The sequence below is a fragment of the Zingiber officinale genome, chromosome 6B (genome assembly GCF_018446385.1).
Source record: "Zingiber officinale cultivar Zhangliang chromosome 6B, Zo_v1.1, whole genome shotgun sequence".
NCBI lineage: Eukaryota > Viridiplantae > Streptophyta > Magnoliopsida > Zingiberales > Zingiberaceae > Zingiber > Zingiber officinale.
The window spans coordinates 95,546,681-95,560,446 of NC_055996.1; the positions used below are offsets into that span (position 1 = coordinate 95,546,681).

Genomic DNA, 13,766 nt, shown 5'->3' on the forward strand with positions numbered 1-13,766 from the left:
GAGCCCTTTTCCGGATGGCAGAGATCACCCAAGCGAGCGGATCCGGAGGAGAAGAACCGGACCGAGGCGGGACTGAACCAGAGAAGAAGTGCCGGACGAAAAAGTCAACAACTGTTGACTTTGGGCTCCGGGGCGCCCGGAGCAATACAGGGCGCCCGGAACCCTCCGGGGCGCCCGGAACCCTCCAGGGCGCCCTGAGCAGTAAAATTGACCAGATCGAGTTTTGACTCGATCTGAACGTTGGGGGATAAGTTTTATCCCCCCAGGGCGCCCGGAACCCTTCAAGGCGCCCCGACCAAGGCTATAAATATAGCCTTGGTCCAGAAGCGTTTTAACGAACTCATTGATTGTAAATCCAGTGCTTGCACGCTCTCTTTTAGTCTAAGCTTCTATTTTCTGCGCTTCAACATTGTAAGAGGCTTCTCCGCCTGAAGGAGTTTTATTGAGCTTAATCTTCCTTGGATTAACAACCACATCGGTTGTAACCAAGTAAATATTTTTGTGCCTCGCTTTCTCTTTATGCTTTTAATTTACTGTTTAGTTTATTTATGCAAGTGTTAGCTTAAAGAGTTCGAGGAGGGTTGGTTTCTTTTTGAGTTAGCAGGATATCCAGCAACCCCCTCCTAGCTGGCCGCAACGGTCCTACAAGTGGTATCAGAGCCGAGACGCCTCAGAAGGACTAACCGCCGTCTGAAGCAACAAAACGATGGCTGGAGCTAGCGACTACCCACCAGCATTCAAGGGGGAGCTTGTTTCTTGGAAGCAACAAATGAAGGTATTTCTTAACTCTGATATTGGTATTTCTTTAATAATGAAATCTGGTTATGAAGCACCAAAGAAAGCAAACGGAGAAAAGATCGACATATGCCTCTGGAACGAGAAGCAACGCGACGAGTTTATGGCAAACGGCAGGGCAAAGTTTCACATTCTAAGCGCGATACCAAATAAAGATTTCGACAGAGTCGGAGAATATAAAAGCGCAAAAGAACTTTGGGAAAAGTTCTTAAAACTCTACGAAGAACCGGTTGAAGCCGTCCCCTCAATAGACATCAAGCCATCATCAGAAGAATCCGAGACGGAAAAAATTACCGAGACAACCCGAACAGTCGAAGTACATCCCGAAGCTACAAGCTCATCCCAAATGAGCATCGATGAAGGGGGAGAGACTTCGGAAGAAAGCAAATCGATAGGGGGAGAATCAACTACTGACAAGGTAAGTCAGGTATGGTCTCCACCTTTTGAACAAGTAATTAATTCATCGAAAGAATTCTTCGAATCGCAAAATGCTTTGACAAAAGATTCTTACGAATCACAAATTATTTTATCAAAAGAATTTTACAAATCAGAAAAATTGTCGAAAACTTCCTTCGAATATTTTTTCGAATTACAAATTACCTTCTCGAAAAAGTTTTGCGAATTAAAAATTGAGTTATCGAAAAAGTTTTTCAGATTAAGAAATCTGTTATTAATAGATTCCTGCAAATTAGAATTTTTGTTAAAAAATTCTTGCAAATTACAAAATATTTCTTCAAATAAATTTTGCACATTGCCGAAAGAACTTTTACAAATTATATTGTCGAAAAATTTTATCAAGTTAGGATTTAAGTTATTGAAATATTCTTGTGAAATAGAAAATCAAAAAATAACAGAAATTAACATGATACAAATTATTGCATGTTTAATATCTGTGGCTTTAAATTTGAAAAAGTGTAATTTGAGAAGTTATGAAAAATTGAAATGGAAATTTAAAACTTGATGATATAAGTATCAGTATAAAATAAATAAATAAATGCATAGAAATTTTTTTTAATGCTATCAATTTTCTTAAATTTTCTTGCATAATTTTTTTGGCTTAGAAAGATTTATTTTTGGTGAAAACTTAGAAATTTTTCAAAAGTCATTCTTTGACTTAGAATTTTTTTTTCTTTAACTGAAAAATATTTTTTCTCCGAAAAACATTACAATAGATTTCTATAATTTTTCTAAGTGTCAAATTCTTAGATTGTTTTTCTTGAAACCCCATTTTTATTGTGATCAAAGGGGGAGAAGGGAAAGTATAAGTCTAGGGGGAGGTAGAAAATTGAAAATTAAAATTTGAAAATTTTGAAATTCAATTTTTTCTATCATGTTGCATGTTATTGCAATAAATTGTTTTTATTCTATGTCTATTTGTAACCCTAGCTTAGCTTGGATTGATCACACCAAAAAGGGGGAGATTGTTGGAACCCCAAGGTTGTTTTGGTGTGATCAACAAGTTAAGTTAGGTCATGCGTTGTTTTAACCTTGTGTCTAAGAGTGCAGGAGCTTAGGAGCACAGGTACTCGAGCGGAAGACGCAGCTAGCGAGAAGGACGGCACGCGGTGCGTCCGAGGGACGAGGTGTGCGGAAGAGTACCCCGGTGGACGAGAAGGAAACGTGCGGTGGTTCCGAGGGACGAAAGCCGGAGCGGAAGATTGCTCGGGGAGCAAGAGACGCAGCTAGCGAGAAGGTCGACACGCTGTGCGACCGAGGGACGAAGACTGCGGATGAGTACACTGGTGGACGAGAAGGAAACACGCAGCGATTCCGAGGGACGAGAAGCAATTCCTATCTTGATTCCGATAAAGTACTGGTTGAATATATGTCAAAATAGCAATTCAAAGGATTGCCCAAATGAAAAACGAAATGTCAAAAGAGTTGTTATTTTTGAGCAACTTGACCTTCCTGATGATTATAACATCCTATCTGTACAAGAAGGAGAAGCTCAGAGCGATGCTATCTATAGTATCTCTGAAGGAGAAGATGATATTTGTGAGGTACAACATTCTATTTAATCCCTGCAATTAAACTCCATATACATGATTGGATTAGTAGGTGGAGGATATAGACAGCAAATCAAGCTAACAGATGTACAGTCAAACTGTTTGCATCAATGGAAGTATAATAAAAAAATTCTTGCACCACAATCGCATATATGTACCTGTTGTAAAAGGATCACTATTCAAAGGGCGAGAATACACTGCCCCGACTGCTATCTTACAGTATGCAACCTGTGTGGACCATACTATTTCAACAAAGAGGTACCCGTAACTCATGCACCTTCTACTCCATTTTACCCGATGAATTTGATACAGGAACAAAGAAACTATATTATCTGGTGCGAAGAGGAAATTAAACGATTAAAGGAGGAGATTGCATACTATAAATCACAGTGGGAAGCCTTCCAATTAGAGCAAGACTTGCAGAAAGATTTCTAAGAACTTGAGGAAACTGTCGACATGCTTATAGAGGAAACAGTTGCGACTACATCGAGTCCACGGTTAGTAAAAAACATGCTCTATAATTTAACTGTGGAAATTGATATCCCAGGTATTCCAAAGTTCAAATTGAAAGCAATTTTGGATACTGGCGCAACAACTTGCTGTGTAGATCAAAGATCTGTTCCAAAAGGTGCCTTGGAATAAAATACATTTGTGGTAAATTTCAGTGGTATTAACTCTCAACAATCTGCCAAGATGAAGCTCAAAAATGGACGTATGACAATCGGAGACAATATCTTCAGAATACCCTACACTTACAGCTTTCCGATGATATTAGGAGATAACATCCAATTTATTATTGGATGTAATTTTATCAGAGCAATGCATGGAGGACTCCGAATTGAAGGTAACACTGTAACTTTTTACAAAAATCTAACTACTATCAACACGTTACCATCTGTGAATGCAGCTATTGAGGAGCTTGATCTGGAGGAAGAAGAGTATATATAAATCAAAGAAATGGTTATCTATTCTGGAAGGATTAATTCAACATTTGAACAAAAATTTGGTCCCTTATTACAAAAGTTGAAAAAACAAGGAGTTACTGGAGAGGATCCTCTCCAGCATTGGCAGAAGAATAAAATCCTGTGCCAATTGGATATTAAAAACCCTGAGTTTATTATTGAAGATAGGCCCTTGAAGCACTTGACTCCAGCCCAAAAGGAAGCATTCTCTAAACATGTGAAGGCCCTATTAGATTTGGGTATTATTCGGCCCAGCAAAAGTAGGCATAGAACAACGGCCATCATAGTTAACTCAGGTACCACCATTGATCCAGAAACTAGAAAAGAAAAGAAAGTGAAGGAGAGGTTGGTATTCAACTATAAACGTCTCAATGATATTACTCATAAAGACCAATACAGTCTCCCGGGTATCAATACCATTTTGAAAAAGGTTAGCAATAGTTGTATATTTTCTAAATTTGATCTTAAAAGCGGATTTCATCAGGTTGTCATGCATCCTGACTCAATAGAATGGACCATTTTCTGGGTACCCGATGGATTATATGAATGGCTTGTTATGTCATTCGGTCTCAAAAATGCCCCTGCAATATTTCAAAGGAAGATGGATCTATGTTTTAAAGGAACAGAAGACTTTATTGCTGTTTATATTGATGATATTCTAGTCTTCTCCCCTGATGAGAAAAGTCACGAACAACACCTTCAGCGCATGCTTAATATTTGCCAGTTGAATGGGCTTGTCTTAAGCCCCACAAAAATGAAAATTGCAGTATCAGAAATTGAATTTCTAGGAGCAATTATTGGAAATTACAAAATTAAACTTCAACCGCATGTAATCTCAAAAATTGCTGACTTCAAGGACAATGAACTCAAAACTACCAAAGGTATGCAGTCTTGGCTTGGTTTCTAAATTATGCCAGAAACTATATTCCTAATTTAGGAAAACTTCTGGGACCTCTATATGCCAAAACCTCACCTAATGGTGAGAATAAGCTAAATCAACAAGATTGGGATCTGATACATTAGATAAAAGAAAAGGTTAAGCAGCTCCCAGATCTTGAGATACCTCCATCAGAATGCTACATTATTCTGGAAGTTGATGGGTGCATGGATGGGTGGGGAGGTATATGTAAATGGAAAAAGAGTAAATTTGACTCAATAAACTCAGAAAAAATTTGTGCATATGCAAGTGGGAAATTTAACCCCCCCAAATCAACCATTGATGCTGAAATTCATGCTGTTCAAAACACAATGGAAGCTCTGAAGATTTATTTTCTTGACAAAACTGAACTTCTGATAAGAACTGATTGTCAAGCTATTATAAGTTTCTTTGGGAAACAGCTAATCACAAACCATCAAGAGTACGATGGCTCTCATTTACTGATTATATCACTGGAGCTGGACCCTTAGTCAAATTTGAACATATTAACCAGGTAGCCGACTCTCTCTCTCATCTAATTTCGGTGTTAATTTTTACAGAATGGCCGGAACAAGACTTGGGCAGGTTAGCCTTGGTACCACAAGCACTCAAGGAGCTAGAGAAGAAGGCCAACCAGGAGGCCCAGGAGATGTTGATCAAGGCCCTGAAAGCCCTCTCAGCCTCGCTGAACAGTACCAACGGGAGTCTAATAAACGTCATTGCCGTCCAGTCAAACTCAATGAGTTCCATCAAATCTCAGAAGATATGCATCAACTGGAGCAACGAGCAGGAATGCAAGCTATTAACGCACTACAACAGTTACGACTCATCCATTCACTAAAGCGTCAGGAATGTAATAGGTGTAGAGGAAAAGACAACTGGTGGAATGACCGGTATCCAGCTGTCAAACAGTGTGATGATCAGCTTTCACAAGCAGCATACCTACTACAAGATTGCGTATCCCGGATGAGGAACTTTAAAGTTTGACGCAGCAACATGGTGGACCCAATGATTTACGACTACTCAACTTTACTTTACATAAAGAAGAATTATTGCAAGCTGTCCAAACTACTTTACTTTAAGTCTACTTTAAGTCACTTTTAAAAGTAGCTTTTATCTTAGCTTTAAGAAGACATGTCTAGATTCCTTCTTATCTTCTTACTGATGAACGTGATGATGGGCCCAAATAAGCACCCAGCGTCATCTATAAGAAGAACTCTTGCAAGGAATTCAGGCATAACCTGAGCCTTACTTGAGTGTTCTGCTTGCTTAGTGTTCTAAAACTTTGTAAGTTCCCTACTCTGAATAAATTTTTGTGGGAAGACATGTCGTCATCTTATTTAGTCCCACAAATTTAATTCCATGTTACCACTAACTAACATTTAAGATGTGTCACACCATCTCCTTGCTGCTTCAGTTTAGTGGGTGGCTACACGCAAATCATATTTGATACCAGAAAGACAAATAAACTAAAAATTTTCACAAAAAATCACAATTAAAATTCATCTTTACTAGCAATGAACTGATAGAGACAATAGATTACACGTTGGAAATTTCACTAAGTTTGTAGCTTCTTTTGTAAATAAACTTCAAGGCAATAAGCTAAATTTTTACATGTCTGCCGGCTTTGAACATTAATAAAACATCAATAGCACAAAAATTGTTCTCATGAATTAAAGTATATCTTACCTATAGGGAATATGCTGATGAGTTGAAGTGTCCCTGTACTTCTTGGCAAGGCCAAAATCAATTATATATACCTGTTCAGAAATGCAAAAATATGTTACTAAGCAAAATATAGAACCAATAAGCAGTATAAATAAAAATGAAGAATAAACCCAACTAGTGGTGCAAATGAAAAGAAGAAATCACAGACCTGATTAGCCCGTCTACCAAGACCCATGATAAAATTATCTGGTTTAATGTCTCGGTGGAGGAAGGACTTTGAATGCACAAATTCCACTCGATTTAACTAAAGCAAGACACCTAACCAAGTCAGATACTACAACAAGGCGTTTGATATTCAGATCAAAGTTAATTATCAAAGCAATTAATGTTCAATCTATTGAAGCGAAATATTAAGAGTATTGATTTTAATGCAATAAAACAAGGTTATCATAAGATATTTCAATTGAAGGACATTGTCCCATGATTGACAAAATAGAGTGAAGGACCTTAACTCTGCAGAGGGGAAGCAAGAATATGATAGACATCCACAAAGAGAAGAAAATTTCACATACATAAACAGAGGGAAAATTGAGGAAATAAGTAATATTTTAGGTATAGATAGCAAAAAAAACCTATTATAATGGCAGTTGCAAGGATTAACTAAGCATGTTCCAACAACAGAAAGTATGGTTGCAATTTTATCATGTCAATTGAGAAACACAAGCTGCATAAATGGTATACCATTTGATCTGCAAGCATCAGAACAGTCTTCAAAGACAGCTTACGACTGCAAAAGTTGAACAGGTCTTCAAGACTTGGTCCTAGTAAATCCATTACAAGAACATTGTAATCACCCTCAACACCAAACCATCTCACATTAGGAATTCCAGCTGATGAGGAAATAGGAAAAAAAAAGTGAGAAGAGACTTGAAAACTGCTTGAAGCATGAATCAAAGCAAATTTTCCATTACTTCCTCCTTGCAGGATCCTATACAGCTTTGATTCATAAAGCAGCTGAGGATGCTTAGTCTTGACATTCTCCTGTTAAATAGAAAAACACAGCAATGAAAAAAAATATTCAAACCCTGACAATGTTAATAAAACTTTGTGAATGTTTGCTCCACAGAGATGAAAGGAAATTATTTGTTAAAATAAATCATCACTAATCACCAAGTAAAATAATTTCCATGATTCACACATAATCCAAATATAAGCTTAAATCTTGTCATTAACTAAACAAACAAAAGTTTAAAATCAATAGATTAGATCATAAGTTTAACAAAGTTTAGCTAAAATCATGGAAGCTTGCTCCACAGGCTCCATGACAATGTTTATTACTTTATTTTACTTTGTGAATGTTAATAAAACTCTAAGGGTTGAGTCTTAGATTTTAGCCCATGGAACCTCATTCGTGTCAATATAGGAAAACCAATCTGACAATCTTGCACGCAGCTAACAGAAGTTTGCCAAGTAAAATCTGCCCCTACTGAAAGCACTTCTGCAAGTCTAGTTCATGACGCAAAGGCCAACCAAAAAGGCTTTTATTCATTATTCATATAACATGACTTTTAGCAAAATATCAGTAACCTGAAAGACATTTCTTAATGGCATTTATGAGGCTAAATGAACTCCGCCCATGACGACCGATCATGGCCGGTCCCAAGCCCGGATAAAGGAGGAGGGTTGCGTTAGGTTGTCAGCCAGCGTCAAAACTATGGCAAATATTCAATAAATGGATTCATTAAACTATCATGCTAATGCTAAGTTGTTCCCCAGAAGGAACGCGTTGCAGGGTCCGACTGTAACGTCTCGACAAGGACCGCTACATCTCCAGAACTCGGGTATAGTGCTTAATATGCAAGAGTTCGCGTTACAGGGTCCGACTGTAACGTCTCAACAAGGACTGCTACATCTCCATGAGAACTTGGGTGTAGTGTTAAATAGGCAAGAGTTCTCACACCATAGGTTGGATAAGAACAAATATGATAGGAAAACTAATAATCTAAGATTTGGAATATAGAACATAGGAACTCTCACTGGTAAATCAATGGAGGTAGTAGATATGATGATTAGAAGAAGAATTAGTATTTTGTGTGTACAAGAGATAAAATGGACAGATGAGAAGACAAAGATGATAGAGAACTCGGGCTTTAAGTTATGGTACACTGAAAAGAGTAAAGCAAGAAATGAAGTGAGTATTATTGTAGATAGTTTGTTAAAAGATGAAGTTGTCCGAGTAGTTAGAAAAGAAGATAAAATTATAGCCCTTAAGATAATAATGGCGAAAGAAACTATGAACATAATTAGCGTATATGCACCACAAGTAGGATTAGATGAAGCTACCAAATCAAGGTTTTGGGAGGACTTAGATGAAATATTACAAAATATTCCACCAAATGAAATGATTTTAATAGGAGGTGATTTAAATGGGCATGTCGGAGTGAAAAATGAGGAATATGAGAGAACACAGGGGAGGAATGAGGAAGGGAAAACTATATTAGATTTTGCGATAGCATATGACCTTATATTAGCTAATACGTTTTTTAAGAAAAAGAAGAACACTTAATCACATTCAAAAGTGAAAATAATAAATCGCAAATTGACTTTCTTATGGTTAGGAAGAAGAATAGAAAGATTTGTAAAGATTGCAAAATCATCCCTAAAGAAAGCTTAACTACCCAACATAGGTTAGTAGTATTGGATATACGCCACAAACATAATATCAATAGAAAGAAAATATATATGATTCCTAAAATTAAGTGATAGAAGTTAAAGGATGGGAAGCAAAATATATTTAAGGAGAAGGTAGAAGTACAAGCATTAGGTGAAATATACGATGACTCTAATACAACATGGGATAAAATGTTATCAAAGTTGAAAATAATAGCTAAAAGTGTACTCGGTGAGTCAAAGAGACATGCACCACTAAGTAAAGAATCTTTGTGGTGGAATGAGAAAGTACAAAAGAAAATGAAGGAAAAACGGATAGCTTATAAGGAATTATATATTTGTAAGAACGAGAAAAACTTAAAAAAATATACAATAGCTAAGAAAAAAGCTAAGAAAGTAGTGAATGAAGCAAAAAATGAAACTTTTGACCGATTATATCGAAAATTAGATACAAAAGAAGAGGAAAGAGACATTTATAGAATAGCTAAACTGAGAGAAAGGAAAACAAGAGATCTTAGCTAAATAAAATGTATTAAAGATCAATGTAATAGGATATTAGTAAATGATGGAGAAATAAAAGAGCGGTGGAAGAGATATTTTCATCAACTTTTTAATGAAGGTTTAGGTGACCAACTTAATTTAGATAATTTAAGTAAGTCAAATGAGCATAGAAATTTAAATTTTTATCGTAGAATTCAAACTTCAGAAGTAAAACAAACTTAAAATGAAATGCACAATGGAAAAGTCGTTGGACCAGATGATATTCCGATAGAGGTATAGAAGTGCTTAGGGAAACAAGGTATTGAATGGCTTACAAAATTATTTAGCATGATATTGAAAACGAAAAAAATATCTGATCAATGGAGGATAAGCACTCTAGTTCTCTTATATAAGAACAAGGGAGATGTACAAAATTGTGCAAACTATAGGGGTATAAAAAAAAGAAAAGAAAAAAGATTAAGGAAGGAGACCACAATGACAAAAAATCAATTTGGGTTCATGCCTGGAAGGTCGACAATAGAAGTTATACATCTTCTTAGACAATTAATTAAAAAATATCGAGAGCAAAAACAAGATCTATACATGGTATTCATTGACTTAGAAAAAGCTTATGATAGAGTCCCACGAGAAATTATATGGAGAATTTTAGAAAAGAGAGGTGTTAGCGTAACATATATTGAACTAATTAAGGATATGTATGAGGATGTAACAACCAGAGTAAAGACTTCAGGCGAAGTAACTGACGTATTTCCAATAAAGATAGGGTTACATCAAGGATTAGCTCTAAGTCCTTATCTTTTTACACTAATTATGGACGAACTCACTGCGCACATTCAAGACATAGTGCCGTAGTGCATGTTGTTTGCAGATGATATTATTTTGGTAAATGAAACACGTGAAGGAGTAAATGTTAAACTAGAATCTTAGAGAAAAACACTAGAAGGGAAAGGTTTTAAGCTTAGTAGATTAAAGACAAAATATATGGAATTTAAATTTAGTAATATTAGAAGTAATGAAACAATTATTAAGATAGGAGAGGACGAGTTGCCCGGAATCGAAAGATTTAAATATTTAGGATCATTTTTGCAAAATGATGGAGGGATTGAGAGAGATGTCTTACATAGAATACAAGTAGGATGGATGAAATGGAGGGGAGTGTCGAGTGTTTTATGTGACCGTAAAGTATCTCTTAAACTCAAAGGTAAGTTCTATAAAACCACAGTTAGACCTGCTATGTTATATGGAGCTGAATGTTGGACTGTGACTCGAGCACATGAACAGAAGATGAGAATTATAGAGATGAGGATGTTAAGGTGGATGTGTGGACATACGAGGATGGACAAAATAAGAAATGAGAACATTAGAGAAAAAGTCGGAGTTGCATCTATTAAAGAAAAACTCCGAGAGACACGTTTAAGATGGTACGGACATGGACTTAGACGACCAATAAATGCTCCAGTTAGGCGATATGATACTATGATAAACATGCATATCAAATGAGGAAGATAAATACCAAAAAAGATTTGGTTAGTAACAATAAAATAAAATAAAATTTATTTAAATATAGATGATGATATAATAGAAGATAGAGCTGAATGGCGTAAAAGGATTCATACAGCCGACCCCATCTAGCGAGAAAAAACTTGGTTGTTGTTGTTGATGTTGTATTTATGAGGTTAAATGAGTGAACATTAATTAAATATGTTAGCCAATACCCAACATATCTAGAAGGACAAGAGTCACTCTCAGGAATAATCAGAAGAACATTGATATTAACAATAATTATCAAACGAATAGCTAAAATTATCCAACTAACCAACAGCAATGTAAACAGAGGAAAAGTGCATCACAAAATCCAGTAAAGAGTAGGTATTTAAACCAACATTCCAAGAGCATAAGCTCATTAAATCACAGGAGTAATACGTACGAGTTTAATTGCGACCTCCTCATTGGTTTGGATATTAGTACCTGCAAACAACACGGCAAGTAGAAACACCTTCAAAAGAGCAAACTTCAAGAATTGTAGAAACAGAAAATCCATAAGGAGAAGCTCAAGAGAATCGAGGGCAAACATCCAGAAATATGACACAAATACCTAAATAGATCTCGCCAAACGAACCGCTTCCGATCTTGCGACCAAGGCGAAACTTGTTCCCAACGCGAGGCTCCATCCCACCAAAGCCACGACCACCCCCACCCGATTCAAACCCTTAACCCTGGGAGCAAAAAAAAACGCCTTTTTCACCCAACGAAAGAGAGACCGACCGATCAACGTCGCGCGCGAAGTGGGCCTTCGGTTAAACGAGAGTGGCGACGAAATGGGCCGAAACCGCTGAAAAATTAGGGTTTTCGGGTGGGGGAAGGGAACGGGAGGAAGGGGTCGTGATCCTAAGATGACGTGATCCAGTCGCAACAGGGGCAGGAGGCAAGGCAAGCCGTTGCCATCGCTCGCTCACTTTCTCTGGCGTGGGCAAAAGAACAGCTTTTCTTAGAACGTTGCCGATCGGGGCTGGGTACACGAACACGGACTAGATGGGGAGGGGGGCCGCAGTTGTCGCTTCGGAACCGGATAAGCTTACCCTGCACTAGCACGAAGGGCAGCCTAGGAGAGCCCATGTGCATCGTTGATTCTTTCTTGTGACTTTCGGGAGCAGATCTCCTAGTCCGTAAATTGCGGATCAGGGGATGGTCCACTACATGTGGACCTTTGATTTGAATAAACCCTACTTATTTAAAGATGGGATCCATTCAAATTAAAGGTCCAGATCAGTGGACCATCCCCTGGTCCGCAATTTGCGGACCAGGAGATCTCTGCTGGTGCCTTTCGCAATTTGTACACAATTTGTACGTTAGATCACGATCGAAACTTATCAAAATTAATTATGATTTTTCTTGAATTTATCTTTTCATTTAGGTTATAATTTTAGATCGAGCCAAATGGTCGAAGGGCACCGACAATAGACCGACTATATAGTGTCGAGCAAGAGATGACATGTCCACCCCGTCAGCTTCTGACTACCTGACTTAATCTAAAATTATAACATAAGTGGTAAGATTGTGGTAAAAAAGGTAAATACGCTCACCCTCAGCGTCTCCGCTAACCCGTCTCAAGGTCAACACGGAGGAGGTAAATTACGGACGGCTACTAACCTTTGGAATAGTGACTAGTACATAAAAGATGTATTTATTTCGACTTTACCGAAATTCGAATCACATATCTTATTATGACAATACCTCATACACTACTTGGATCGCATAAGTTGATAAGATGAATTTAAAAGAGATCGCATCCAAATTTTGACCAGATTGCTACTTGGATCCGACGTACAAATTATAGAAAGGATTAGGAAGGGACCAAAGGTACATTAGCACGGATGGTTTATTTAAATTAATTTTAGGAAAAAATTTCGGTTAAATATTGTGCTCTCAGCACTAATAAATTTTCTTTTTTAATAATATAAAATTTAAATTAAATTAAATAAATACTAATTAAAAATAAGTTAAATTGTATATTCAATTAACAGAAATAAAGTCAGTGCAATCATACATAAATAATAATAATTGAGATATAACCCTAGCTTCTTTCCCTTAAGGATTATTTAAATTTGGAAATTAATAAAATAAGATATTTTAAATTTTCTTAACTTTAACTCTAGTTTTTTAACCTTCTCTCCTTTTTCATATATCAAAATAGGTTAATATGTATCCCCTCATGATGATATAGTAGTTAGTACATAATATATTATCAAATTGAGATCTAGGGTTCGAATCTTAATATAATCGAAGTAAATATCTTCCTCATACGTCAATCATTATTTTAAGGGATAGTAGTCATCCATGATTTACCTCATCTGAATTGGTCCTGAGACGAGTTAACATGGGTATTGTGGACGAGCACAGTCACCTTTTACCAAAATAAGTTAATATGTAAACATAGAGCAAATAATAAATCAAGGTATATAGTTAAGGATACAATAACAATTAAGTCTCGGGGTCACAAAAATTTTCTACCGGCCACTAGATAAATAAGATAAATAAAGCATATAGATAAGATAACTAATTTGTAATAACTAAGTCAAATCATAACCAACCAAGTTAAATCAAATAAAGTAAACTGCAAGTTCAAGACAGATCGATCTGGTTAGAAGATGGTTGCTGCTGGCTCATATTCTAAGTACTTAATATATCCATAATCTCTTTTATTTGGGTCTTTAATAGCTGAAATGTACGAATGGCATCCTTCTCCGA

General features: G+C 36.6%; 1 protein-coding gene across 3 annotated transcripts in view; it reads right to left on the reverse strand.

The window, feature by feature from the left end:
- LOC121993244 (casein kinase 1-like protein 2) overlaps positions 1-12,038 on the reverse strand; it is a 32,880-nt gene extending 20,842 nt beyond the window's left edge. For 2 of the 3 annotated variants that reach the window (XM_042547959.1, XM_042547961.1), the window contains exons 1-5: positions 11,614-12,038; positions 11,446-11,486; positions 7,089-7,388; positions 6,556-6,651; positions 6,369-6,439 (exon numbers count right to left, since the gene is read on the reverse strand). In XM_042547959.1, coding sequence (XP_042403893.1) covers positions 6,369-6,439; positions 6,556-6,651; positions 7,089-7,388; positions 11,446-11,486; positions 11,614-11,689 — 584 coding nt within the window. In that variant the 5' untranslated portion in view covers positions 11,690-12,038. The remainder of the gene's footprint in view (positions 1-6,368; positions 6,440-6,555; positions 6,652-7,088; positions 7,389-11,445; positions 11,487-11,613) is intronic. The other variant, XM_042547960.1, reaches the window with a different exon arrangement.
- Positions 12,039-13,766: the final 1,728 nt, after the last annotated feature.